Source organism: Bacillus rossius, chromosome 1 (assembly GCF_032445375.1).
Source record: "Bacillus rossius redtenbacheri isolate Brsri chromosome 1, Brsri_v3, whole genome shotgun sequence".
NCBI classification, from domain to species: domain Eukaryota; kingdom Metazoa; phylum Arthropoda; class Insecta; order Phasmatodea; family Bacillidae; genus Bacillus; species Bacillus rossius.
Window position 1 is genome coordinate 31,566,890 of NC_086330.1, and position 25,737 is coordinate 31,592,626.

Below are 25,737 nucleotides of genomic sequence, written 5' to 3' on the forward strand. Positions count from 1 at the left end.
AATTTTGATTTATATAACATGTATGTAATTTTCAATATAAATAATTCAGTTCATCAGCCCTCCGGTAACTTTTGTGTTATAACATTACGATATTCAAGTAATAATCAATATTAAAAATTACTCTGCCAGTTTAGCACTGAGCCAGAATTTTGTGAAGCCAGTATAGCCAGCATATCATTTTTATGACTCAATTTTCTTTGTAATTGATTTTCAAAAGAACATTGATTATCATAATTAAAAAAAATTGAACTCCAACGTTTATACATAGAAATTAAAGTAATGAATTTCTTGAAAAAAAATATAAAATAAATATATTTTAGGATTTTAATCAATTATTCTTAATATTTGGTTGTTACGTCAAATATTTGATGAATGTGTTAAAACAAAACGTCAGGTTTGTCTGAAAGACATGCTTACGTTAACACCTGTGCAAATCTGCATTAAATAAATATAACAAGTGGGAACAAACATCCTGCCGCTTCTGTGCATCAGGTTTGTCGGACTATGCATCCCACCAATGAGAACAATCTCTCTGTGGCAGGGAGGGGCCTGACCCCGGGAGCTCCCCTACGGGAAGCCTTCAACTCACGTAGTTTCGGTTCCCTACCACGTTCGTGCAACTTCGGATTTCTCTCAAAAATTGAAATTTAAAAAAATTGAAGGGTTAGGTTAGATTAGGTCAGTCACAACATGCTTGTTTTCATTGGAAACTTCTGATTTAGCCGCTGAAGTGGCGTTAATACCAAAACGCAAAAACTTCGGGAAATCTTCGGAAATTCTTGCAGGGAACCGAAACTAAATGAGTTGTAGGCTTCCCGCGGTGTGCACTCACGACTTGCAGGCGCGGGTGCGCCATCTTGGCGTGCATGTCGCGCATGGAGCGCGGCGTCGCCACCATGCCCTGCGAGCTGCAGTCCACGTAGAGCGTCACGTGCGCTCCGGGCTGCTCCTGGTCGACGGCCACCACCAGCGACTTGAGGATCGATCCCTCGGTCAGCGTGTCGACCGTGAAGTGCTGCGAGCGCGTGCGCCCGTCCTCCACCGTCTCCACGATCACTGCGAACACACGTAGAGCGTCACGTGCGCTCCGGGCTGCTCCTGGTCGACGGCCACCACCAGCGACTTGAGGATCGATCCCTCGGTCAGCGTGTCGACCGTGAAGTGCCGCGAACGCGTGCGCCCGTCCTCCACCGTCTCCACGATCACTGCGAACACACGTAGAGCGTCACGTGCGCTCCGGGCTGCTCCTGGTCGACGGCCACCACCAGCGACTTGAGGATCGATCCCTCGGTCAGCGTGTCGACCGTGAAGTGCTGCGAGCGCGTGCGCCCGTCCTCCACCGTCTCCACGATCACTGCGAACACACGCTTCTCGTGGAAGTACGTGTCACCGCGGTGCTCAGGGCCGGTGTAAGGTAAATTGGCGCCCTAGGCGAAAAACCTTAAATCCCCCCCCCCCCTCCCCGGCCGGACACCCCAAAAAAATTTTCCTTGCCTCAAAATACATCACGTAAGCCTAAGATTTTGTCAACAATCACATTTAAGCAGGCTTGTGTTTTTTTTTTTTACTTTTTTACTTATTACAAATCATAAACAGCTCACCGTGGACTTTAAATAATTACTTATATCAATATAAACATTCCAAACTGTTACAAAAATCCATTTTCATCTAGTTTCAATAATCGTTAAACATATTATATGAGCTGTTATGGGTCGTGCTGCGCCGCCCCCGGCTACTTGGCACCCTGGGCGGTTGCCTAGTTCGCCTGTGTGGACGCGCCGGCCCTGGTGGTGCTGCCACCTGTGGCGGATTGCGCGAACCAAAGTTCACAAAGTCAAACTGAAACTTTTACAATACTAACAATTAAATTAATTTTAACAAGATGGGCAGTATTTAAACAAAATCCTTGTGGGTTAATTTTTTTTTTCCACGTCAGTAGTATAGTTTCAGGGGCTCCTGGGACAGGGTCCAAGGACTGGATTGTGGATTTGGTCAATTGACTGACCACCATAACGTCACGGCGGCCATCTTCAATGATTACTTAACCGTTGCATTTATTGTTATGGCCACCAGTTTGAAAATCTGTAATTATTCGATTTCAACAGAAAATGTTTTTATAATTGATAAAAAAATTAAATAATAAATTTATGATAAAAATATATATGTAATTTTGAAAATTTATCCACCATATTGACAATCCGTATTTTTTAAGATAGGACATCGGGAAAATTTTTAAAATTTATAAAAAAAAATTACTTATTTAAATTTTGATAAAAAACATTATGGAGTCCTCGGTTCGAACCCGGCGAGTTCATTCTATTTAAAACGGCTATGGATCCTTCCTCCACGGAAGCCACCGGTAGACTGATCTCCCACCACTAATGCCAAGGTAGATATTACGTCAGCCAGTATGATGTCATTGCAGCCATCTTGTTTTCGTCTGCTGGAGACACCATATTGGATCTGTTGTATTGTTTTCGTCTGCTAGAGTGCGCTTCCGCCATTTAGTTTATTTTTTTACCCACTAGAATGCAGTTATTATTTATTGGCAGAGTGCCCACCATTTTGTTGGCTATCTTGGTCGCCATCTTAAAAATATATAATTAGCTAGAAATTCTGAAAAATTCCAAAAACCATCAAAAAATCACCCATTTAAATAATGATTGACTCAATCGCATACAGTACTCGCTTCGACCCCTGATAAATACAAAAATGTTTATTCTAGGTAAAAACCACTTAGGTATTTAATCAACCATGTTCAAAATCCTCAAAGCAGCTTAAATTTCTCACTTACCAGCTTCCGGTAGGCCGATTATAACTTAATGGCCGCCATATTGTAAATTCGTATTTATTGACCTAGAAATTCGGAAAAAATTCCAAATTTCATTAAAAAAAACACCTATTAATGTAATGAATGATTCGATAGATTTTCGTCCACGGTTCAATACCAGGCATTACAAAGTTAATTAAATGTATTAATTAGGTATATATTAAACAGTCTAAGGTCCAAAATACAATAACTAAAAATCATCAATATCTCATGAAACAGCAGGACAGAGGATAAAGGAGTTAGCGCACGCACGCACACAAACACATATACACAAATACACACACACACCAGTTGCCAGTTACTCATGTGGTAAGGGTGATCAATACTCACCCGCCAACTGTGTTTTTTTCTTGCCTTGCGTGGAAAAAAAACTTCAAATACACGCGAAGTTAAAAGTATCCACGTGCGACTAGTCAAAGCATATAAATTAAAGCTCACTAATCACAAAGTTTTTAAAAAATATATTCACGAGGTTATACGGAGTCGAACGAGGCTCGTCTACCGGCACCTGCAAGTGAACACTGACCCCGCATACGAGAGTTGCAAGGTAGCAGAAGCATCGGGTGGCCATCCAGCTGCTCGTTCGAAGGACGCTGGACGTTGCTTGTCGACCATAACGCCAATACGTAAAAACATGGTTTAATTCATAACCCAGTACATGAAAACTACTTGTTGGAATGGTTTAAAAGTACGAAAAACGGAACGAGAGTAGAAAATGAGCCTACCAAAGTAACATGTGCGCTACAAAAATTTGTGTAGTGCATATACCAGAGTCGAACCCAGGCCATATGCCACAAAAATGTACAAGGTCAAGTTAATCCAATATGGCTGCCGTGATGTCATAATACAAATTGGCGACCATAACGAAAAGTGCAATGGTGATATCATTCAAGATGGCGACAGTAACGAAAAGTGCAACAGTGACGTCATGATTCAAGATGGTTACCATGACGTCATGGGGGTCGGTATCTGACCCAATACACTACCCAGACGCTGGACCCTGACCCAGGAGCCTCTGCAAATTGAATGATTCGATAATCGATGTAGTTGCTCCGGCAGCGAATTCTAGCGGTGGGTGCGAAACCTACGTGTGACTCGCGTCCAGAAATGTAGTTGAAAATCCAATTTGCGTATATTTATGACCTCGGCATTATTTGAAAGATTTCTACCTTAAATTACGTGCAAGTGTATTTCCAACATGAGAACACATAAATTTGCTTGTTACCGAGGTTTGATGTAACACATCTCTGGCGAGTACTGGAAGACTAGCGCACATTATTTTTTTTCTTTAAACGAAACTTCTTTGCAACCGATAGGGTAAGTGGGCGCTGTGACGCATCACTAACTATTGCTAAACACTACACATATAAGATTACAACTTTCATGAGTGGAGTGATCGATGACGGAGAAGGGGAGATAGAGACAACTGTACTCGTTGCGAGTTTTTTGGTCAGAATGTTTGTAGCAATTGAAAACCTCCTTTGATTTTTAATTTTATCGTTCAATTGAATTACTGAATAATTTTTGGTTTTATCGATCAAGTGGATTATTGAAGTGTGATGTTTCACTTGTAACGCACTAGCGCTTTAGTTTTGTTTCCCAACATATTACGATATCTTTGCTATGATAGATTGTTCATTTGGAACCAATAATGCAACAGTAGTTAATTTACAAATGAGGTTAAGTGTAAGATAACTTACAATGTTATGTAAAACAAGTTACATTCTTTACTTCAACATCTACAAATTGCATTAAAAATAAATAATAGTCCATTCCAGCTAACATGAACATTTTATATTTTTTTTCCAAAGTGTTTTGTATCATTACAGAGTGTTATGAGTCATGAAACTGCTTGTATTGAAATGTGTCAGTTGAAATAGACATGAGACAGGCTGTGTTCAAACGGAATATTGTGTAGTCGTTGACAGGAATGGCCGTCGAAAAAACGGTTCTCAAATGTTCACATTATAAGATTACTAATAAATCACGCGTTTTGGCTGACTTAGTCCTCTAAATAAAAGAGAGAAAACGTGAATACACAACTAACAATCTGACCAATTTTTTCCACTCAACTACAAACAGATGAACTTATTGCTACATTAAGTTCATACAGTTGTTTCGTAAGTTACAATCACGTGCATGAAATTGTTGAAACCTGCTTATCAATATTTTTAAGTATTTAGATATGTTTGATCAATAAAATATAAAGTGAAAAGTGATTTTGAAAGTCTCTAAGTCATTTAAATATCAATCAAATACAGTAAAAATTGCCGATATTTTAACCTGAAAGTACGCGATAAGTACATAGATTCGTTTACTTGCATGTCTAAATATTTCACCTCCAGTAATGGCAGCACTCGTGATGTCGCTTCCGGAACAAGTAGGTACGTGTAAGTACGTACTTCAGGCGAACTGGGACACTGATTGAGAGATACGGAACGCGTCCCCCCCCCCCCCCCCCCCGCACACAGTGTGCACGACCGTTCTGACGGAACGCAGCCATGCATCACTCGTCCCCACGCAAACGCCGTTCTGTTTCCTGCCAGCCTCGCGCCGAGCAGCGGTAAACAAGCCCTCTGACGTCACGCGGCGAATGCGAATGAGCGTCGTTTCGCAACGCGGCATGGCTCTTTTCAGTTCGCCTGCTGACGGCACGGGGAGCACATCGCGAACCCACGCGTCATCGCTTTTCCTCGAGCACTGTCCCGGCGAATGTCGAAGTCGATTGAAACATTACTCACGATACGCTTCTTAAGGGACCCTTCTTGTCAGTGGTGTGTTTGTCATCCCGCCTCACTACCCTGACTAGGTCTGGGATGAAGGGGGGAAAAAAAGAAATAAGATGGATCGTGTCAGTTGTAAAATAACGCGAAAATGGCCACACAGTCTAAAAGATGACCAACACTTGTTGAGCAGTTGTGTGTTCGCCTACGCCCATTACTTCTCAGAAGAAGGTATTCCCTAACCGTATTAACATTAACTAATAATAACTAAAAATATATATACTCGGTATGTATAGTATTTTAAAATAAAGAATGTCTGTAAAATATTTCCCAGTTTCAATTATATATTATAAAAGTTTAATTTCGATTATTTACAACAAATCAAAATTAACCTAGTTTTTCTTACAATTGTTCAATATGTGCACCTGTAGCTATACGGCACACATCCAAACTGAAGTCCAATTATTCCCACACTTTGGTTATTAAGTCCGGAGTAATGGAATCAATAGCTTCTTCAATTATGTGTCTCAACTCTGGCAAACCATTAGGCAGTGGCGGAACGTGTATACAATCTTATGATCTTGTGATCTTTTATAAAGCCCCAAAGAAGGAAAATAATCGCATGTCGTTATGTCAGGTGAACGTAGAGGCCAGTGAAAAAGAGCAATGTCGTCTCGATCATTACGACCAATCCAACGGTCAAAGACTTCGAAATTCAACCGCTCTCATACAATCGAAACGTACGTTGAACTGAAATTAAAAATACACTGTTAACAAATTTCAGAACACAAAACGCTTTACGCTCAGGATTTACTCTTTAATTATGACCTTGAACCAAAACTCTACAACGTTTACAGTTGATACTATTAAAATTTATAACTGGGACATTATTTTATGGCCATACTGAACTTTACTTAAAACCAAAATAGTTACCATAAAAAAAGTATCTTTAGAATTTACAGGATGTCTCAACTGTACTAATATCAAAACCAAACCACCAGAAAATAACACAATGATTTGGCTTGCTTACGCAATATATATAGAAAGGGTTGTAAAAATATATTCATACTGATTTTTGTGCTAGGTTTACTACATAAAAAATATATTTCGAACGGCGCAATGTTGTAACTGTAAACTGCAACTACAATCGAGTAAAACATTTATATTTAGTTCTTTCTTTCGCTGATAATGGAGTACTTAGAAAATCACAGTGTGAAAATTAATACTCATAGTAAAAGTAAAACGTAAATTACGTTACGACTGTTATAGATTAATATATTCGTTCTACATTTTCTTCCACAAGGGTAGGTTTTCGCACGTATACGTAATCGCAAACTAAACTGAAAGGCTAGCTAGGTTACGTCAGCGACACTTAGAATACTCTGAAATCATATAACTTTACGAATTATTATAAAAGTGTGATTTTATTCCGACCACGAAGTTTTTGATGACCGAACGGCAAACTTCGGATGTGTTCGGAACTGTTCGGGCGTCTGATTCGGGTTCGGTGAATAGTAGTTTTCTCTTTCCTGAGCGTGCTCGGTGGTTAGTTTTATCGCGATGATAGTTCTATTGGCGGAGGCAAAGTGGGTTAGTGCATTCCCTCGCTTGCCACATGTGCACCTTTGGGGCAAGGACTTTAGAAAGCTGTCGAATGACTAGTTGGATTCTAACAGTACACGAGTTGTTACCGGATGCCTCCCACTCCGGGAAAAAATGAGGGGGGGGGGGCATTAAGATGATAGTTCGCAATAGTTAATAACACCTGGCGCGCACCACTGTCTGTGAACGATTTCTTTAAAAAATTTTTTATTAAGCTGTTCAGTATATACTAAGGAATGTAGGTTGCGCTTTTATTGCTACTCCTACTAAAAATAAACATCCACACGTACTTAACAACTATTCTAGCGACAATAGAATAAATTAAATTATATTTTCGTATGATTTTATTAATACCAGCCCTCGAGTTAAACTGCAATTTGTTAGTAAATGTTTAAAATGAATCACCACCAGTGACAAATATTACGTATTTACAATTTGTAATTGCTCGTCCTGGATTTACACTTGCATTTCATTCTCGCATGCTTGCGCAATAGCATAATTTAGCGCTCGCATGCTTGCATATATATATTTTTTATCTGCGACCTCAGACACACAGAATTATATTTCCTAAACATAATAATATAAGCAAGAAGTTTCACTTCTATCGCGCGTGGATTCCACGTACACATTTTAATACTATATTATTATATACTAGCGACCCTAATATCACTTAAATTGTAAATGTTCAAAAATCTAAAAAAAAAATAGAAAAAAATAAATTTTGTATTAATTTGTATTGAATATATGACACAAAACTACCAAAAAAAAATCTGTTGATCCGATCGCTACCAAACTTCACAGTATCACCCGCTGGGCTAATCTGAAGATTTCCTGAAAATTTCATCAAAATCGGTCTAGCCATTTTTAAGTTCATAGGAAACATAGATACACACATCGATCGATATATTATATAGAAGATTTATTATACATATATTAGTGTAATTTTTTGGAAAGGAGCTAAAAAACCGATGAGCTAATCATAAAACAACGTGGCTGTGTCGACCATGGAGGTATTAGTTTATGGGTTGATTTATAAAGTTGAAGTCACTCTGGTTGACTTTTGATTAGCAAAATGAACCATAGGTGCGTACGGCCGTGTCTGTAAACTACACAACGGCCTCAACGCAACACACAACCAACGCAAGAAAATCACGGTCCTTTATCAAGCACGAAACTATCAAGACGTCAGCAACCCTATAACCTGAAATTGTAAAAAAAAAAAAAGTAGAAAACCAAATCTTCTTTCCCGATCTTCTTTTGGTAAGGGTGGGAGGCTATCAATGATCCGTACGTCCAACAAATACTTTTTTTATTTTTATGCTAAACATATTATATGGCTTAAATAATAAAAAAAACAAAGTTTCTTATGTAAGAATATTTGACAATTGTAAACGGTATGAACTTATAAATTATTAAACCCAATTTTTTCGCTGTGATATGTACTAATGTATTTTATGTTTTAGCGTACGTATTTAATCAAACTTCTGTGTCTCGGTCAATTTAGATATTCATAATCAAACATTAAGATGAGTTCAAAGAAAATTAAAAACATAATTTTGAAGCAAGTAAACAAATAATCAAACTAACAAACCTTTTAAAATAAAGTCAATGCCTTTCAGACATTATTGAGGTTTTAATTTCATCAGTCAGTCGAAATTTAAAGCTTGGTAAGGTTTTGACGGACGGGTGGAATTTTCCGGGCCATCTGGCTGGCTGTAGGTAATGTGATTAACGGACGGAATAATACGACGGATCATTGTGAGTCCCGCTTAGTTCATATTTATAATGAAAATATACGAGATTGTCAATAACTTGATTTGAAAGTGTTGTTTCTTTTCACTGTGTGAAAGTTTAATAATTTAAAACGTGATTTATGAAATAAAAACCATATCGTGACCTTCTACGCACATAACGTCTGCGTGTCTAAATGTTTTGGGAACACTTCACTCAGGGCCGGATTCAGAGGTCTGGAGGCCTCGGGGCAACAGAGGAGCTGAGGCCCCCTGGCCCCAAATTATTTTCCAAATAAAATGAACAATTTTTTCAAGCCCCGCGGCCGTCTGCGCCCCCCTTTCCCCTGCCAATCAGGCACCGGTGGAGCTGACGACGCAGCGCGACGTGTCGCAACAATTCCAAAACGTCCTTGTTGAACTTCTTGCGTGCTTCATAAACACGGCCTAAAGGCTAATGCTAGAAGTTTTCCCAATAGCTTGTAAGGAACTCGTTAGGAAGAATCGTAAAAATGCCTTCGTGAAGTGAGTAGTGTTATTGTTCATGGAGGTTCATGTCTATGGAGTGGGGGTGTCTGTTCCGAAGTTGAAGGCAACTATGGTAAGCAGTTGGATAACACAATAAATCTTAGCTTACTAAAATTTGTTTGTTTAATAATTTGAAGGAAAAAAAACTTGTTAGGAAGTATCGTAAAAATGCCATAATGTAGGGAATATTGCTAAACAAACATGATACCAACACATCTGCAAGGAAATAGCGCTAAACTTAAATTGTTTGCTGCCCCGACAGGAATTAGATGTTTAGGGTTGTTCTCATTTCGACTACTAGCATTAATCCGACAAAGATTGTACACGCCAAAGTCCTTACTTATTACCTTCATGGTAACGTTAAACAAAGATGATGTTAACAATACGTCAGCACAATCAGAGCTCCGGTCGTTAGCATGCCATTTACAAACCGCTCAAGATTTATTAAATGTGTCTGATTACGAATGCAATTTGAGAAGAGTTAACTTGTCTGCACAAGTTTCTTCCCGTGGTTTCGTCTATTAACTGTTCTTTTAGGACAGTGGAAAAGGCTGAAACGGGTGTTTTCGTTGACGAATTTAGGTATGAAAATTGCAAACACGGTATTGCAGGCGGTGTAGGGTCGCCGCTTCAAGGCGCACAGAGACGTGTTACCGACGCGAATACTGCGCGCGGAGGCTGAGAGGCGCAACGCGTGTCTCGCTACGTGCAGATGGGAAGGCAAGGTCATTCACATGGCTCTGGTCGCGCACGCCCGGGCTGGGAGCTCAGTTCCAGCCTCATTGACCTCGACCCGCGACGACACGCATGTGCGGCGACGACGGTCGCGCCGACCTTGCGTTGAGCGCCGGTCCTGCCTTCCCCCCCCCCCCCCCCGGCAATTTCAAGGAGCCAAGGGCAGATGGGCACTTCCTTCAACCCCGCCAACCCCCTCGTCCGGCGCGATCCGCGTCTGCCCCAAGCAGAACTTTAACAATAATTTAAAAAAAAAGTGAGCGAGTCTTCAGTACTCGCCAGAGATGTGTAACATCTAACCTCGGTAACGAGCAAATTCACGTGTTCGCATGTTGGAAATACGCTTACAATACGAAACTCGGACACGAAATTTTACATGATTTTTTTAAATAATGCTGAGCGTGATAAGCATACTGATCAATAAAATTTTCCCTTTTCGAGCACGTGCCAATATTTCCAGACGCGAATCACACTTACTTTCTGCGCCCGCCGCTAGAATTCGCTGTCTGATTCGTAAACGTTGCTTTCTACCATCACACGCAGATGAAAGCACGAAACAAACGGATATAATGAACTATTAGAAACGGCTCCAATAATTGCGAATAAGACTTAAAAAAATCCTAAACCCCGGCTTTGGGCAGGATTTCCAAAATGTAATTTTATTCAAATACTGTCCACCTTGTTAAAATGTATTAAACAGGTAATACTGTAAGGTTTACGCATTCATTAGAAGTTATACTTCTTTGGCATTAGTAAAATATTACCATGAAACTTTCTAAAACATATTATAACCCTAAGTATATTTTCGAATATTTGTTTTTGCTTAGACGACTGAAAGAAGTCTGTAAATAATTATTAAGAATAAACCCTTAGCCTTAATGAGCTGATTAAACATTATTATGTAGTTATTAAAAAGGTAATCAAAATTTTCCAGTGATGCGATTTTAACCACCCCCTTGAGGTCGACATTTGCGCGCTCTATTGCTGTATTACCAAACCCGCTGACATATTTCATTGCATTGCCAGTTTTCTTAGGTGTTTTAAAAAATGGGATACTTTTTACTATAACTATTTTGGTTTACCAAATATATTCAGGAGGAGTTTCACTATCATTACGTCTAATTTGGCACACCAATACGTTTGGTATTTACCCTACTATGTACGGATTTATGTTGCTACACCTGGGTTCGCCATCTTTGTGTCACATTTCCGTCCATCGACTTCCGTTTCATCTTCACGAAAATACTCAAAAGATACCAAGCTAAGATATTTACACATCAAAGGTGTCAGCAAGTTTTTCAGTATTCGCTATAGATGTGTAACATCTAACTTCGGTAACAAGCAAATTCATGTGATCTCATCTTGCAAATAAACATATAGTATAAAACTAGGACACGTTTTTAACGTAGAATTCTATAAAATAATGCCGAGCGTGATAGCTATAAGAAAATTTTGTTTTCAATTTCATTTCTTGACACGAATCACATAGTTTCCGCATCCGCCGCTAGAATTTGCTGCCGGAGCAGTTACGTTGGCTATCGTATCATTCCAGTTGCAGACCGAAATTTTAATATAAATAATGAAATGGCTCCGTTAAAATCAAATAAGACTTGAATAAAACCCCTAAAACCTGCCTTAGGACCGGATTTCCTACAAGGAATTTTATTAAAATACTCTCCAAGTTAAAATTCATTATAATGAACCAGTTAATACCATAAAGTTTCCCTTTGTCTTTGTGAACTTAAGTTCGTGTCATGCGCCACAGGTGGCAGCACCATGGTCACACATTTCCGTTCCATGCGAAGTCCGTGGTATTCACTAATTTACTCCTATTAAATGACGTATACAGAGATAAAGATTTACACATAAAAAAACCATTAAGTGTATTCGCAATTGAATTCTTATGCATTAATTTTAGCCAATGAAGTAAATCAAAGTATCCGACTTATAATGGTAATGATTTAAAGTCGACGAGTTGTTGCAAGTATCCAACAATTTGTTTCGTTCAAGCAGGAGCAAAATTTCAATATACACTTTTTGAAATAATTGGAAGATCAGACAAAAAGATCTGTTTTGAGCAGCAGTATGAGCTACAAGCGGCGTTTAATGTCCCGAACATGGAAGTTTCATTCCCCCCTAGAGACGTAACTCTAGCACTAGTGGTGGTGGGGAAGTGTGAGTGCTTGCTGTCTGCTGTTGTCTATACCAGTCGTCTGTGGAAAGCGGTAGTGTGCAGTTGGGGAAGTCACTGCCGCTAAATCTATGATTTACCGGAATCGAGGACTGGGAGCCAAAAGGAAGAATGGAAGGCGGGCAGACACAACGTGCGGTAGCTCACGCAATTGGAGTGTCGCACAGTGACTATGGACTCGTTTCCAAACTACATAAAGTGTTCCTGGAAGGCAAGGACAAGGTCGTCCGCGAACAACAGTGAGGGATGACCGATATATGACCTTTTTTTTCTGTCTGATGGCCCAATTGTTTTGGCAGTGTTTTATTGTATCGTTTAACGTTAAATAGCTAACAAAACTTTTACACATAACGTTTTTTTTTCCCAAGGAAAAAAAAGTGATTAAATCTGTACCTCATACCACTTGAGCCTAAGTCACCTGTAGGACTGAATGATTCTAAATAAATAATAAAAAAAATTGTGTTAGATAAAAAACCACTACAACGGCTTTTGCTGACTAATTTATATACATGTATGTAAACATATAGAAAATGAACCTATATTTAGTCATAAATATTTATTAAAACAGGATTTACCGAAAAACTTAAAGAATTCAAGATGACGTAGAAAAAATAATTTGTTAAGTTCATTCAAAACAAAATACTATTACGGACCTAATCTAACGAAGGTTGTTTGAACAACTACAGTAACTACTTTCGAATACAGGAGATAACTTGGTACGGACAGTTTTACTCAGAATAAACTCTACAACTATTTGTAAAATAATACAGAATTCATATTTTAGTAAGTTTATCACAGCCTTATTTTCAAATAAAAATAACGCATTTTCCATAACAAGCTACACGCAAGTAAGTTATATGATATTGTCCGTTTTTTTGTAAGGCTAGCAGTTAAGTTACACAGTTCGGACGGCAATACCTTGAAGAGTGTGACCATGCCCTAACATAAACTGCCCACGTTGTGCAAGGGGAGTAGGAATATTAGGTCACAAGTTTCTGGGTCAGATCAACAAAAATAGCCCGCGCGACCAAACTGTTAACCCTCCTCATGCGATTCACCAGTTTATTTATCGGTCACAGTCTGAAGGAGTGTAAAATAATGTACGTGGCGTGCATGTGGCCTTTGACACGCGAGAGAAACTACAATACTGCCGTGACTAAGCACGTGCTAGTGTCGCAAGAGAAGTTTCAACTGTAAGTTTGACGCACTTAACACATATGACCTTAACACACATTAAGGCCCACACCCACCTGGGAACACATACGGTGTGCAGATCTTCATTAAAAAAACACGCGACTTATAAACTGCTTAAGATATCCGAGTGGTGTCTGTTCACGAAAATCATTTTAGAATACAATGAGGACGGATGAGTAGTACTGTTTCTGGAATTAGTTTTTAAACTGCATTCGAAGAAGACTGAAAATGGTTAAACCGCACGTTTTTAGATTAATTTTTAGGCATGATACAGCCTTTAATGATTCTTGAAAGAGTCAAGGGTCTTGCATTACACATTTATCGTCATTTCTCCGCTATATAATGTTATGGTTACCGCTAAAATCTCAACAGTTGTCCTATGCATGACGAGAATACGGAGCACCACTTCAAAGCCTTGCGCTTAGAGGCGATAACGAACTAGAAGCACCAGCGAGCGACGACCTTATCATTCCGCCTCGCTCACAGATGGGTCATGCCGACCTCCGTAGCGCAGTGGGATGCATGCAAACTTTCGGTGCGAGATATTCCGGGTTCCACTCCCGCTTAAGGGGCCCGCCTACCTGGGCACACATACGGTGTGCAGAGCTTCAGGAAAAACAACGCGATTTCAAAACTACTCAAGATATCCGAGTGGGACCTATTTACGAATAGCATTTAAGAGTTCGCTGAGGACCGAAAAGTACTTTTAATTTCGGATTAAGTTTTTAAACTGTATTTTTAGAAGCGTTAAAATGCCTAAAACGCGTGTTTTCAGAGTAATTTTTAGGCATAAAACAATAAGTACAGATTCTTGAAAGCACTTAAGGGGCTTGCATAACACCTTTATCTTCATTACTCCTCCATATAATGTTACGGTTACCGCTCAAATTTCACAGTTATCCTGTGACGACGAGACGAATGCGCGCCAGTTCAGAGCCTTGCGCTTAGAGGCTATACCGCGCTGGAAGCACCAGCGAGCGTCGCGCTTATCATCCCGCCTCACTAACACACATACACCCCTGACGAGGCGGGCCCCTTAAGACGATAGATCAAAATTTATAAAGTCTAAACGTGGTCCGAAAATTTGTTACTAACTAAAGAATTTGTCAAGAATTCAATACTGTCCACAATTGTTTACTCTTTTCCTTATACAAACTTACACAAGCGTCTCTTATGTCGTGTTTGAATTAATCGAATTGTAGAAGTATGTTATCGATATTTAGGACGTATGAATTCGAACGTTACGATATAACGCTACATGCGTTGAGAAAGGGAACTAAACGCATTTCTTTCATCGATGATTCTTCGCTAACAAACCAGAACGCAATTAATATAGATATTTGCTAGCGGCAGCATAATAATGCGTAGGTGCTTGGTAGTAAATATAATATGAATTAAAGGTTTCATACCAATCAATATGTGCTTGTAAACAGGTGACTTAACAAGGTTATTTGGGATTTTCATAGGCTCTTTCAGCTCCGCAAATTAGGACCCTGATTACTGAAAATAAGAGTTTGACCCAATGTTTATCGTTAGTGTTGTACAGTCGGTGTCGTGAAAGTTGTCTCAAATGTAACAGTTCTAAAAACCGATTTCCCGAATGACACTTGCAAATCATCAAATGACGTTGCTGAAGATCAAGGGAAGTTGTTAACAAACACTTCTGACAGAACGAAAGTGTCAGGAGGGTGGGCAGAATGTGTTTCGTGCACGAGTCTGCATAGAACCAACGTGACGTAGAACTGCCTTGCAGGACGAACGCGCAGCGCTTTGGCTGTCTCGCAACGCTGGCTCTGTTGCTCGTTGAACACGACTCAGCGGCGCGACACTAATCTCTCGGGTGAGTTAGTTGAGGAGGGAGTGCGGGTGGGGGGTGAATATGCGGGTACGTTCCATTTCGTGACTGGCTCTCGCCTTGTAGGCTCCTCGCGTGGCGCCATGGACGGTCGCCGGGAGATGTCAGGAGAAAGCGTTAGACATTGCACAAAAAACTACCTGCACACGTTTATTATTTTTTTTTTAACTTGATGCCGATAAGAATCTGCTTTATAAAACGTATTATCGTGTAATTTATTTTACATAAAGGAAGAGCTCCACGACATATTATGAAACGCAATGTCCAATAGAAAATATTTTTTCCGAGTGATAAATTTCCTGGAGTACGACTAAAACTGTGCTTTGCTCCGCGACGGATGTAATCCCTAACTATACATATATAATTATATATATGCAGTTATACACAAGTTTTAGATTTGTTTCAAATTCATTTAGAGATTTATTGAATTACTTTAAAAAACTTTAACACACTATTCATGGTATTATTTTATCAAAGACAAAAATACTATTATCTATATAGCAGTTTGATGTTTTAATTGTGCCAACTCTAATAATCGAAGTACCTATTATCCGATATGTTCTCCAATATTATAAAATGGTCAATTAAATATTTTCTCATATCCCATGCAGCGAAAATGTTTTTAAATTTTTTTAACTCTATGCATTCAGCATTGAATAGATTACAATGCGTCCTCCCCCGGAAAAATTTGTATTTCAAGGTGGAAAATGGTGCTATTTAAGCAGTTTTATTATCTAAAAATTGATTACACAGCACTTTCTTTGCCCCCGTTTGCCCCCACTTCAAGGTTTCAGAGGGGGGGCAAAATACCCTTGCCCCCCCTGTTGTTGCGCCCCTGCCTTGCACTAATAAGTGGTTGTATGAAATTTTTCTTTGGACCAAGACTAAGATAAAATTAAGATGGCTTTAAATAAATTTGAACTAATTTGATACTAAGGAAGTTTAGAATTTAATTTTTAATTTCACCGGCTGTTTTTACGGTAATAGTTACCATCTAATTGGTTTCAGCATAAATTTCTTAATTAAGTTCACGATTTTTACAATAAATTATAACGGATTTGATAGTAATTACTTTTTGTCTTTCAACTCTTGTTATTTCCACCCTTTCCAGCAATGGTTTGTTACAGCAAAATTTACTTTAGTCAAAAGTTTCATACAATATTGTAAAAGTTAAATATAAATAAAAATGGATTCGAAAGTGTACCCCCGGTTTTTTCAACCCCTTGCAGTTGTGTTTTGTATTATCAAAATTTGTTAAAGACAAACGTTTTATATAAAAAAAAATTGTACGATTTACAAACAATGTGAACGGATTTGATGGTATGCCTACTAAGGGAGTTATTATTGCTTTTTTTTGTATTTTAACCCATCTTCATTCACCCTTTGCAGCATCGGTTGGGTGTATCGAAAATTATTTCAAACGAAAGTTTTGGATAGTAATTTAAGGTTTTAGAAAAAAATAGACAAGGATTTAATAGTGTACATGGTAAGGAAATTATAAATTTTTAACAATTCTACCCCTGTTTTTTCAACCCTTTCAACAATGGTTCGTCTTATCAAAAATTGTTTCAGACAAAAGTTTTAGATAAAATTTATTAAATTTACAAAAAATTCGAACGGATTTGATAGTGTGCCTACTAAGGGAGTTATGAATTTTTGTTTAATTATAACCCTCTTTTTTTTTCAACCCCTTGCAGCAAAGGTTCGCATTATCAAAAATTGTTTCAGTTAATAGTTTTAGATAAAACTTATAAGATTAATAAATAATTTGGACTGATTAGATGGTGTGCGTACGACGGGAGTTATGATTATTATGTCCTAAAACCCTTGTTTTTTCCACCCCTTGTATTTATGGTTGGTCGTATCAAAAATGAATTTAAAAAAAAATGTTTTTGGAATTACTTCTACGATTTATAATACGTTCAAAAGGATGTGATATTTGTCATAATATGGGAGTTTTCTAATTTTGAAAAACCTTCCCCATTTCAACCCCTTTGGTTGGATATTGCCCATTAACGAAATCTACCGAGATATTCCACGTCTATATATGTATCAGTTTGGAAGTGATTTGTAAAAAATAATTACAGTAGTTGTAGTGTCCAAAAAAATAAATATATTATATATATAACTTTTGAGTTGACGGTTGTTTTGGGGTCTATGGACCGTGAAACGAAATACTATACAATAATTTTCCGGAAATCACACTATAGTAACGGCTACAATAGGTAGTATTTCTTTGAAATCTAGCTCAAATCGTCACCATATCTAAGTATCAAATTGATTTTATGGAGAAAAAAACAAAAGCTCCCTTACTTAGTATATTTTCTTACTAGGGATGTGACTCTCGAACACTCTCAACCCACGGGAAATCACTTCACAACTATCAACTTGCGTGAACGCACGTGACGGACGTGGCCGTGAACAGTCGTCGGAGCTTTACACCCACCTCATTCCACCTCATCTCACCTCATGCATCCTTCAGACCCATTTACAGCAAACCTTGCTCTAGGCGAGACAGTACCTGGCGATGTTGAATTATGACTGTGTCCATTTATGGAGTGTGGCACGTGAGTTACGTTATAACTTGTAATCCCGGGACGGTGTGAATTCCCCTTCCCCTCCACCGAGCGTGTAATTTTAGAAGCTAAGCTCTTCTCTAAGTGCTGGCGCACTGACCTCTCTGGGTGGGCGGAAAGGTTAGCTAAGTTGCAAAATTGGCCCAGGGCGTTCTGCGACGACTTAAAAACACCCAACAATATAATTTTATAAGCTATACTAGTTACGTGTTTTATAGATTGTTATGTTTCTAATTTGCGTGTTACTAAGCAATGGCAGTTATAATTCCTGATTTTATAAGTTATGCATTTTCTAAATTACGTGGTTCGGCGAAGTGTACGTGTTCCTGGGTAATGACAGTTCTAAAATGTGTGTTATAAGTTGTGTTTTTCTAAGTGTTGCAGTTTCTAAGTTTTGTGTGTTTCTAAAGCTGGACTCCCAATCATCCGTTTCATCCGTCCGTCATCCGTCCGTCCGTCAATACGTGACCTGCAGCCAATCAGATGGGCCGAAAAATTCCATCCGTCCGTCCGTCAAAACCTTGCCAAGCTTTAGCTTTTGACGGACCAACGGATGGTCCACCGCCTTGTTAAGTCGATCGTCTTCAATACGACTTTCCGAAAACAGTGTTCCATTTTTTTAATTTGCAATATATATAAGCCTGTGTCGTATTGACAGATTATTATTGTCATTGCTATGAGAATGAGCTTTTCGGAAGAAATGCTGATAAATTATGTCCGGGAAAGGGAGCATTTGTATAATATATATAGCAAAGACTATCTGGATAAGCAACTGAGGGAAAAAGCCTGTATAGAAATATCTTCTTTCTGTTTCCTTTGACGCAGTAATAAAAGAAGCATAATTTTTATTGCAGACATGACTAATGTTATTTTTAAGACGGCACCCGTTTAATCCACTTGTCAAATCACGTTTCCCACCTGTCAACTTATTATCACATTCATAAAAACAAAAGTTAATTATCCCAAGTAAATTATTTTCACCAAAAGTTTAAGTACCTACAATTGAGAAAGTATGTGGTGGAAAGTTGTAGCACTGATATTTTAGAATAGTGACAGACGGGCGGATGGCGGATGGTTGAGAGTCGGTAATAATTGCCGAGAGAAATAACGGACCGAAATTGACGGACGGACGGGTGACGGACGGATGAAACGGATGATTGGGAGTCCAGCTTAAGCTACATGTTCCCGAAGCTATGACAGTTCTAAGTCAAGGTCATTGCAAGTATCTGATAGCTCTTATTTGTATGGATTTTTTTTTCGTGGATTGTAAGTTATGACTGTTCCAAGTAGTTACTTTCTAGGTTGTGCGTGCGTCCCGGCCAGTAGTAGGTAGCTACGTCAGAGGATGTCTCCGGGATCTTGGTTTCTCTCAACGACCTTGCGCATCATCATATCTGCTGGGAGATGGAGGAGGCGGGTCCGATTAGGGGGCTACATCTGTCTGAATACATGGTATTTATATGAAGCCGTTTTCCCTCCTTCAAATAATTTTTGCGTCATATTGGTTAGACGCCGGCTGAAGCCTAGTGTTTGCATTGTGGAAACAGTCTTAAATGACATTTCTGTTTGAAAGTGTCGGAGATTCTTATCCATACATACTAACCATCATCTGACGTTATGATTCCACAATGTTTTGGGCGGAACAATATAGTGATGGAGTTGTTAAACTACGTCACAGCATGCAGACTCCTGACTTCCAACGACCTCCGGAGCTGAACACCACAGTCTTCTTTACGGGGTCGTTACCACAACGCCGACAGCCCCACAACGCCGAATTACCATAACGCCGAAGGTCAAAATTGACCACAACGCTGACAGCTAGAAAACTGCTGTGTACCACAACGCCGAAATAACAACTGAATGAATTTGTGTGTGTTTCTTAAATGTACCTTAACGCCGAAATACTACAATCAAACCCAACCTTACCTAACCTAACCTAACCTTACCTAACCTAACCTAACCTTACCTAACCTAACCTAACCTAACCTAGCGTAATATAACCTAACCTAACCTAGCCTAACCTAACCTAGCCTAACCTAACCTAGCCTAACCTAACCTAGCCTAACCTAGTCTAACCTAACCTAGTCTAACCTAACCTAGTCTAACCTAACCTAGTCCAACCTAACCTAGTCCAACCTAACCTAGTCCAACCTAACCTAGTCCAACCTAACCTAGTATAACCTAACCTAATCTAACCTTTGTGGCAGTCCTGCAATGACATTTTTCGGCGTTAGTGTATTTCGGCGTTGTGGTACACAGCAGTTTTCTAGCTGTCGGCGTTGTTGTCAATTTGGCATTTCGGCGTTGTGGTGCGTCCCCTTCTTTACGCACCCGAGGCAGACACCCCGTGCTCACTGGCTGGTCGCTGCCCGGGCGAGACAGCCGGGTGTTGCTCGACGGGCAGACGGCCCCTCACCTCGCTTGGTGCGGCGGTCCAGCATGAGCACGAACTTCTGCTGCGAGCCGGGGAAGTCGACGGCGAACATGGTCTCGACGCTGCCGCGCAGCCGCCGCCGCGGCTTGATGTGCTTCAGGCTGATGACGAAGTTGTCGCCGGCGATCACGTCCTCCAGCACCTTGGACGCCTCTGCAAGCACACGCGCGCGCCGCGCCTTAGCACATCCCGTCACACTAGGTACAACACTGTGTTGTTACAGCTGGAATTCTGGCAAGGGGGAAAAAATTGCTAATTTCACAGGAGAAACTATTTGTTACAATCAATAACAAGGCTTTCCATGTAAGTATGTGCAATGCTGAAAAGAGCCAAACTTCTTAAACTTTAATAATATAAACAAAATTTCAACAAAACCTGTCGAAACTTAGATTAAAAAAAAATAGCCAGTCATGGGGATTGTCAAGAGAAGTGGAAAACTTAAAACTTTGTTTCTAAATGTTTAATATGACATCATTTCTACGTCAAATGTACGTAAGAAAATGATTTTGGTATTAGCTATATCAGTACGATGTTAGCATGATATAATTTAACCTTGCATCATTCTTTAAGTCACAACAGATGTCAGTGGTATGCAAAAATTACGTAAAAATTCATTACCTAGCTATGACTTACCAGTGATGTCAGACCTAGGTCATGTATTCACGTGGTCAAATTAACTTCACGTACTGCTACTACACCATGTCGGTGACGCGAACTCACAAGATTTTACCCATGTACACAGGCCGGTGCGCGTCGCCAGTCTGTCGCAACACGTCACGAGCATGTCGGTGGCGCGAATCCATTAAGTTGTGCCCCTACCAAAAATCGCTCAACGCGGCTAAAGAAGTTTTCACTTAAAAAATGGAAATTATCAGATGATGCTCTTGATGAAACACACAAGGAAGATGTATTCCCACAATTATCATTCAAAATTTTACCTTAAAAAATACAATTTTTTTTCCGATACATTGAACAAATTATTTCATTACAATAACGGAGTTCTGTCTGAAACTTTCACGCTGTATGGCGTGCATCTGGCAACAAAGCACACTGGAGCAAGGACAGGGCTAACAGCAGAAGTCGTGCGTTGTGAAGAGAGAGTTAAGGACGAGAGGCGCTTCAGGAGCAGACTCAACCCGACGGCAGGTCGACGAGCACGGGCCTGGCAGAGCTGGTGGGCGGGACCACTGGTTCTCAGGACAGTTGCCCATGCTGACAACACGGTCCGCGACGTGAACAGAGTGCACCATCGCAGCCACAGCGAGCCGCCCGGTCTGAACGCTTCGTGTCCCAGGCCTGCCTCTCCACGTGTCTTCAGGTATTTGCGGTGTTGAGTGTGCTGACGACTTGTGGTCTTGTTAAGGGGGAGTGTGGTGTTTGACTATGGGCCTTAGAGCCGTGTCACTGGATCCCGGGGGCTGGGATGAGCTGGGGGTAGATGAGTGATGCAAGGGTTGTTCGCCCGGGCTGAGTAATGAGAAGGTGGAACGAGCGCCAAATATGTTCCCATACGTGGCTTAGGGTCAGAACCAAATATGTTCCCATACGTGGCTTAGGGTCAGAACCAAATATGTTCCGATACGTAGCTTAGGGTCAGAACCAAATTAAATTTGTTAGCAAAACTTCCCACTGCATTCGAAATCAAGGCAGCTCAGTTTCAAAGTACTTATATAAAACGACATGACTCACCCCGGCAGGGCCAAATGGCTAAAAGGGGCCCAAGACTTAAACTATGTATGTATATGCTGAGTGGGCTGAGCAGGAGGAGGGAGGGGGGAGACGAGGTGGTGACGATATTGGAATAGGTCGTGTCTCAGCCTCTCATCATAGCCGACTCTCTAACCATCCCGATGAAGCAATGTATCTATTTTCCTCGCTCGTGTTGCGGTAAGGGCTGACGCCTGAGAGCGCTATGTTAACAAAACAAAAAAAAGGGGGGGGGGGGGGGTCATGGTGTTCATCACTCTTTAGTCAGTCCTAATGTAAACTTCGAGGTCCAGTCACCTTTACGCCCTACGCTAAGCAGTGTGGCGCGAAACCCTCCCGAACAAACCAAAACAAGCCGTCTTCACCTTGAAACCTATTGAACACACTGTAACGTGTAAATTCGGTAAGCATAGTATTAATATTTTTTGATTATGTTTACAACAAAGTGCAACTTAGATTATTATGTTGGGGTCTAAACCTTGACCAGTGAGAACTCTGAATTAGTAACAATAACGAAACCAAAGAAATAACTTCACAAATTCATTAAAACGTTTATTTCTTATCGACAAGCATAAAAGGAATTGTTATTGTTTCCACAGGTGGGAATTACATACAGCTCTACTTCTATAGTTTAATTTTTTTAAATCTATACTATGATCTTGTAAGAAGTAAACACGAACTCTAACGATTAAATTTCTTTCACTGTTAAAGAGCAACATTTTCCCTCATAGACACTGGATCTGATTGTTTTTAAAACAATCTATGTTTCGGGAAAATATAGAAATATGTCTAATTAAAATTACAGAAATACTAACAATTGTATTTTTTTATAAAATAGCTATGGATATAAAAAGTCTCATTTTCCGTCGGCACAGCCGTACGAGCTAGCACGTGCGATCTAAATATTCTATATTATATAATTATATGTGTAATACTATATACATCTCGCAAGTAAATATAATTATTCTGATACTCATTCAATCTTTCTGAATTTATATTTGAAATCATATCGACGACAGAGTATTGAGTATATAAACTTGAATTTAAAGGTCAGTTACGAAACAAAAACGTGTTGGAACTCGACAATAATTTATATTTCAATTTCATAGTGATTATTAATTAGAAATAATACTTCTATCTATATATATATATACATACGCAAGTGCAAAGAAAAGTATCACAGTTAGTTACTTCATGAAGATATGAAATTTGCTTGGAAAATCTCATGTTGCAAACACACTTATATTACGCAGAATTCTTTAAAATGATGCTGAGCGTGATAATATATGAAATTGTGTTTTCAACTACATTTCTGGACAAGAATCACAAGTAGTTTCCACACACGCCATTATAATTCGCTGCCGGAGCAGCTACGTCGACCATTGAATCATTTGATTAGCAGACCGAAACTTTAAACTATTTAATTAAATGGCTCCGATAAAAAGCGAAAAAGACTCGACAAAAATTCTAAACTCAAACTTTGGACCCGATTTTCGTCAAAGAATAATACCAAAATACTGCTGAAATCTTGTTAAAATTTATTAAACAATTTATACTACATAGTTTTTTCTTTGGCTTTGTGAACTTTGGCTCGCGCAATCTGCTACAGATGGCAGCACCGTTGTTTACAAATTTCTGTTTCATGCGACTTCCGTTACATTCAAGCAATTAGCTACTCATACCAGATACCAAATACCCAGATATAAAATGTAAAAAAAAAAAAAAAATGGTTGTCTGTAAAGGCGGTTTACGGACGATAGTTTAACGTGAAAACGTCATAAAAAACATTGATGAAATGATTGCATACTTTTATGAATAAAATTGAATCATTTTTATTGAATTATCACTATTTTGTATGGATACAAAGGAGTGAAATGAAATCGACAATTTAATTGATAAATTTACTTCTATTTGCACTCAATAATTCAAATATGTTTATTACTTTAACGAAGAGATTATTTTAACTATAACTTTTATACATGTTTGCTATTTAACTTCTTCCAATCTGTGTTATTCTGTTAAGGATAGGACGATGATAAGAAAAGTAGGCAACGAATGGGAGTGTTTCAAGTTTAATGTGCCTCGAAAAAGTAAAATCGATGGTTGTTCCAATCGAGTGGAAGAGAGATAGATGCGGCGCAAGCGTAAAATGAGCGTAACGGGACACAGCGAAACGGGACAATGTGCGTAACGGGACACTTTTTCGTGCGTGCAGCCGGCGTTCATCGATTTATTAGACGTTGTCACGTCAAAAAAAAAAAGGAAACATTTGAAGTGGCGGGTGGATCCGAGGACGAACTTCGTGCGTCGGTGCTTGGTAGGCGTCCTTGGCTCGAGGAGGAAGTGTTTCCGTGGCGCGCTGAGCGATGGCGGCCATTAGCCGCGCGCGCGACGCGATCTGTTTCGCCGGCGACGGGCCGGAGCACTCCGCGACAACGCAAGGTCACGCGTCGCGTCGACACGATGTAAAACAGCGCGCTGCCCCAAGAGGGTTCAAGCCGTCCAACCCATTGACGAGGAAATACGAGGTATTTCTGATGGAACGCTCGCCAGCTTAGTTCCAGGGCCAAAGAGGCGCCCGCGAAGTATGTTGTCAATCCTCCTATCTCCTTGCTAACGTCAATTAATTTTACTTTCTTATTGACTAAAACACCATACATACTTAGTGCCTGATTTTCAGTTAACTCCGAAATAACAATTATAAAATAAAACCATATTTGCCCTCTTTTAAATGCTCAATTTCTAAAACACTGTAAGAGGTATATGGTGATTTGGTACAGCCTACACTCTTTAAACCGGCAATATTCGGTACGGACCTTTATATAATCCGGCAGACATCAAACAGCTCGAGTTCGGGCGTTGCTTAAACCTTGATTGCCAGCTGTAACTCTGCAGAACTCATAATAAATATCCATGAAGTCCGTGTTGAGTTTTCGTGGAAGAGATACGAATCACGGACGCAACATGATGTCAGAGAATTTTAAAAAAATATATTTTTACTTTTTATGTTCATAGAGCGTCTCATTTACACATAAAAAACAAACGTGTCCATGTATTCATTATTTGTCGTCGATTCCAGAGGTTTTTTTTAAGTGAAAAAATTTCAAAGCCGGTAGGGTAAGTTGATGCTATAATTTCATCAGAATGTGTCTAAAGCGTAACACTTAGAGGACAAAGGCGTACGCCGTACGCAAAGCAGATAGGAGAGGATATATCCCCCCCCCCCCGATAACCTAAGTCATCTATTATTCCCACCAACAAAGACACTCGAAGCGGGAGAAGGGGAAAGTTGCACAAGGGTGCGGCGCTCGAATTACATGTTTGTATCACAGCACTCTTGCATACAAAACTGTAATTGTCGCTTAGATGTCTCGCGTGCTTCTGTTAGGCAGCTACTGAAACCCCTTATTGAGTGTGTGAACTATGCGCCGAAAAACCGCACCGTTCTATCCATCTCCATTTCTGACGATCAAAGTTGGTCAGATCATTTTGGAACACTCTGTACATATTTGCGAACTTCGTACGCGTGCTCACTCGAATCACACAAGTCGACCTCTGTCCGTGAGGGTGGCTTCCTGACAAGCGCGGTGGCCACGACAGCCATCGTGAACGGGAAGCCTAAAAACTCACGT

At 39.7% G+C, this 25,737-nt stretch overlaps 1 protein-coding gene across 1 annotated transcript in view; it reads right to left on the reverse strand.

Annotated features, from left to right (window-relative positions):
• LOC134533920 (cartilage oligomeric matrix protein) overlaps positions 1–25,737 on the reverse strand; it is a 140,360-nt gene that overhangs the window by 39,894 nt on the left and 74,729 nt on the right. Inside the window, exons 2-3 of the mRNA XM_063371719.1 lie at positions 20,381–20,551; positions 833–1,056 (exon numbers count right to left, since the gene is read on the reverse strand). Of these exons, the coding sequence (XP_063227789.1) occupies positions 833–1,056; positions 20,381–20,551 (395 nt within the window). The remainder of the gene's footprint in view (positions 1–832; positions 1,057–20,380; positions 20,552–25,737) is intronic.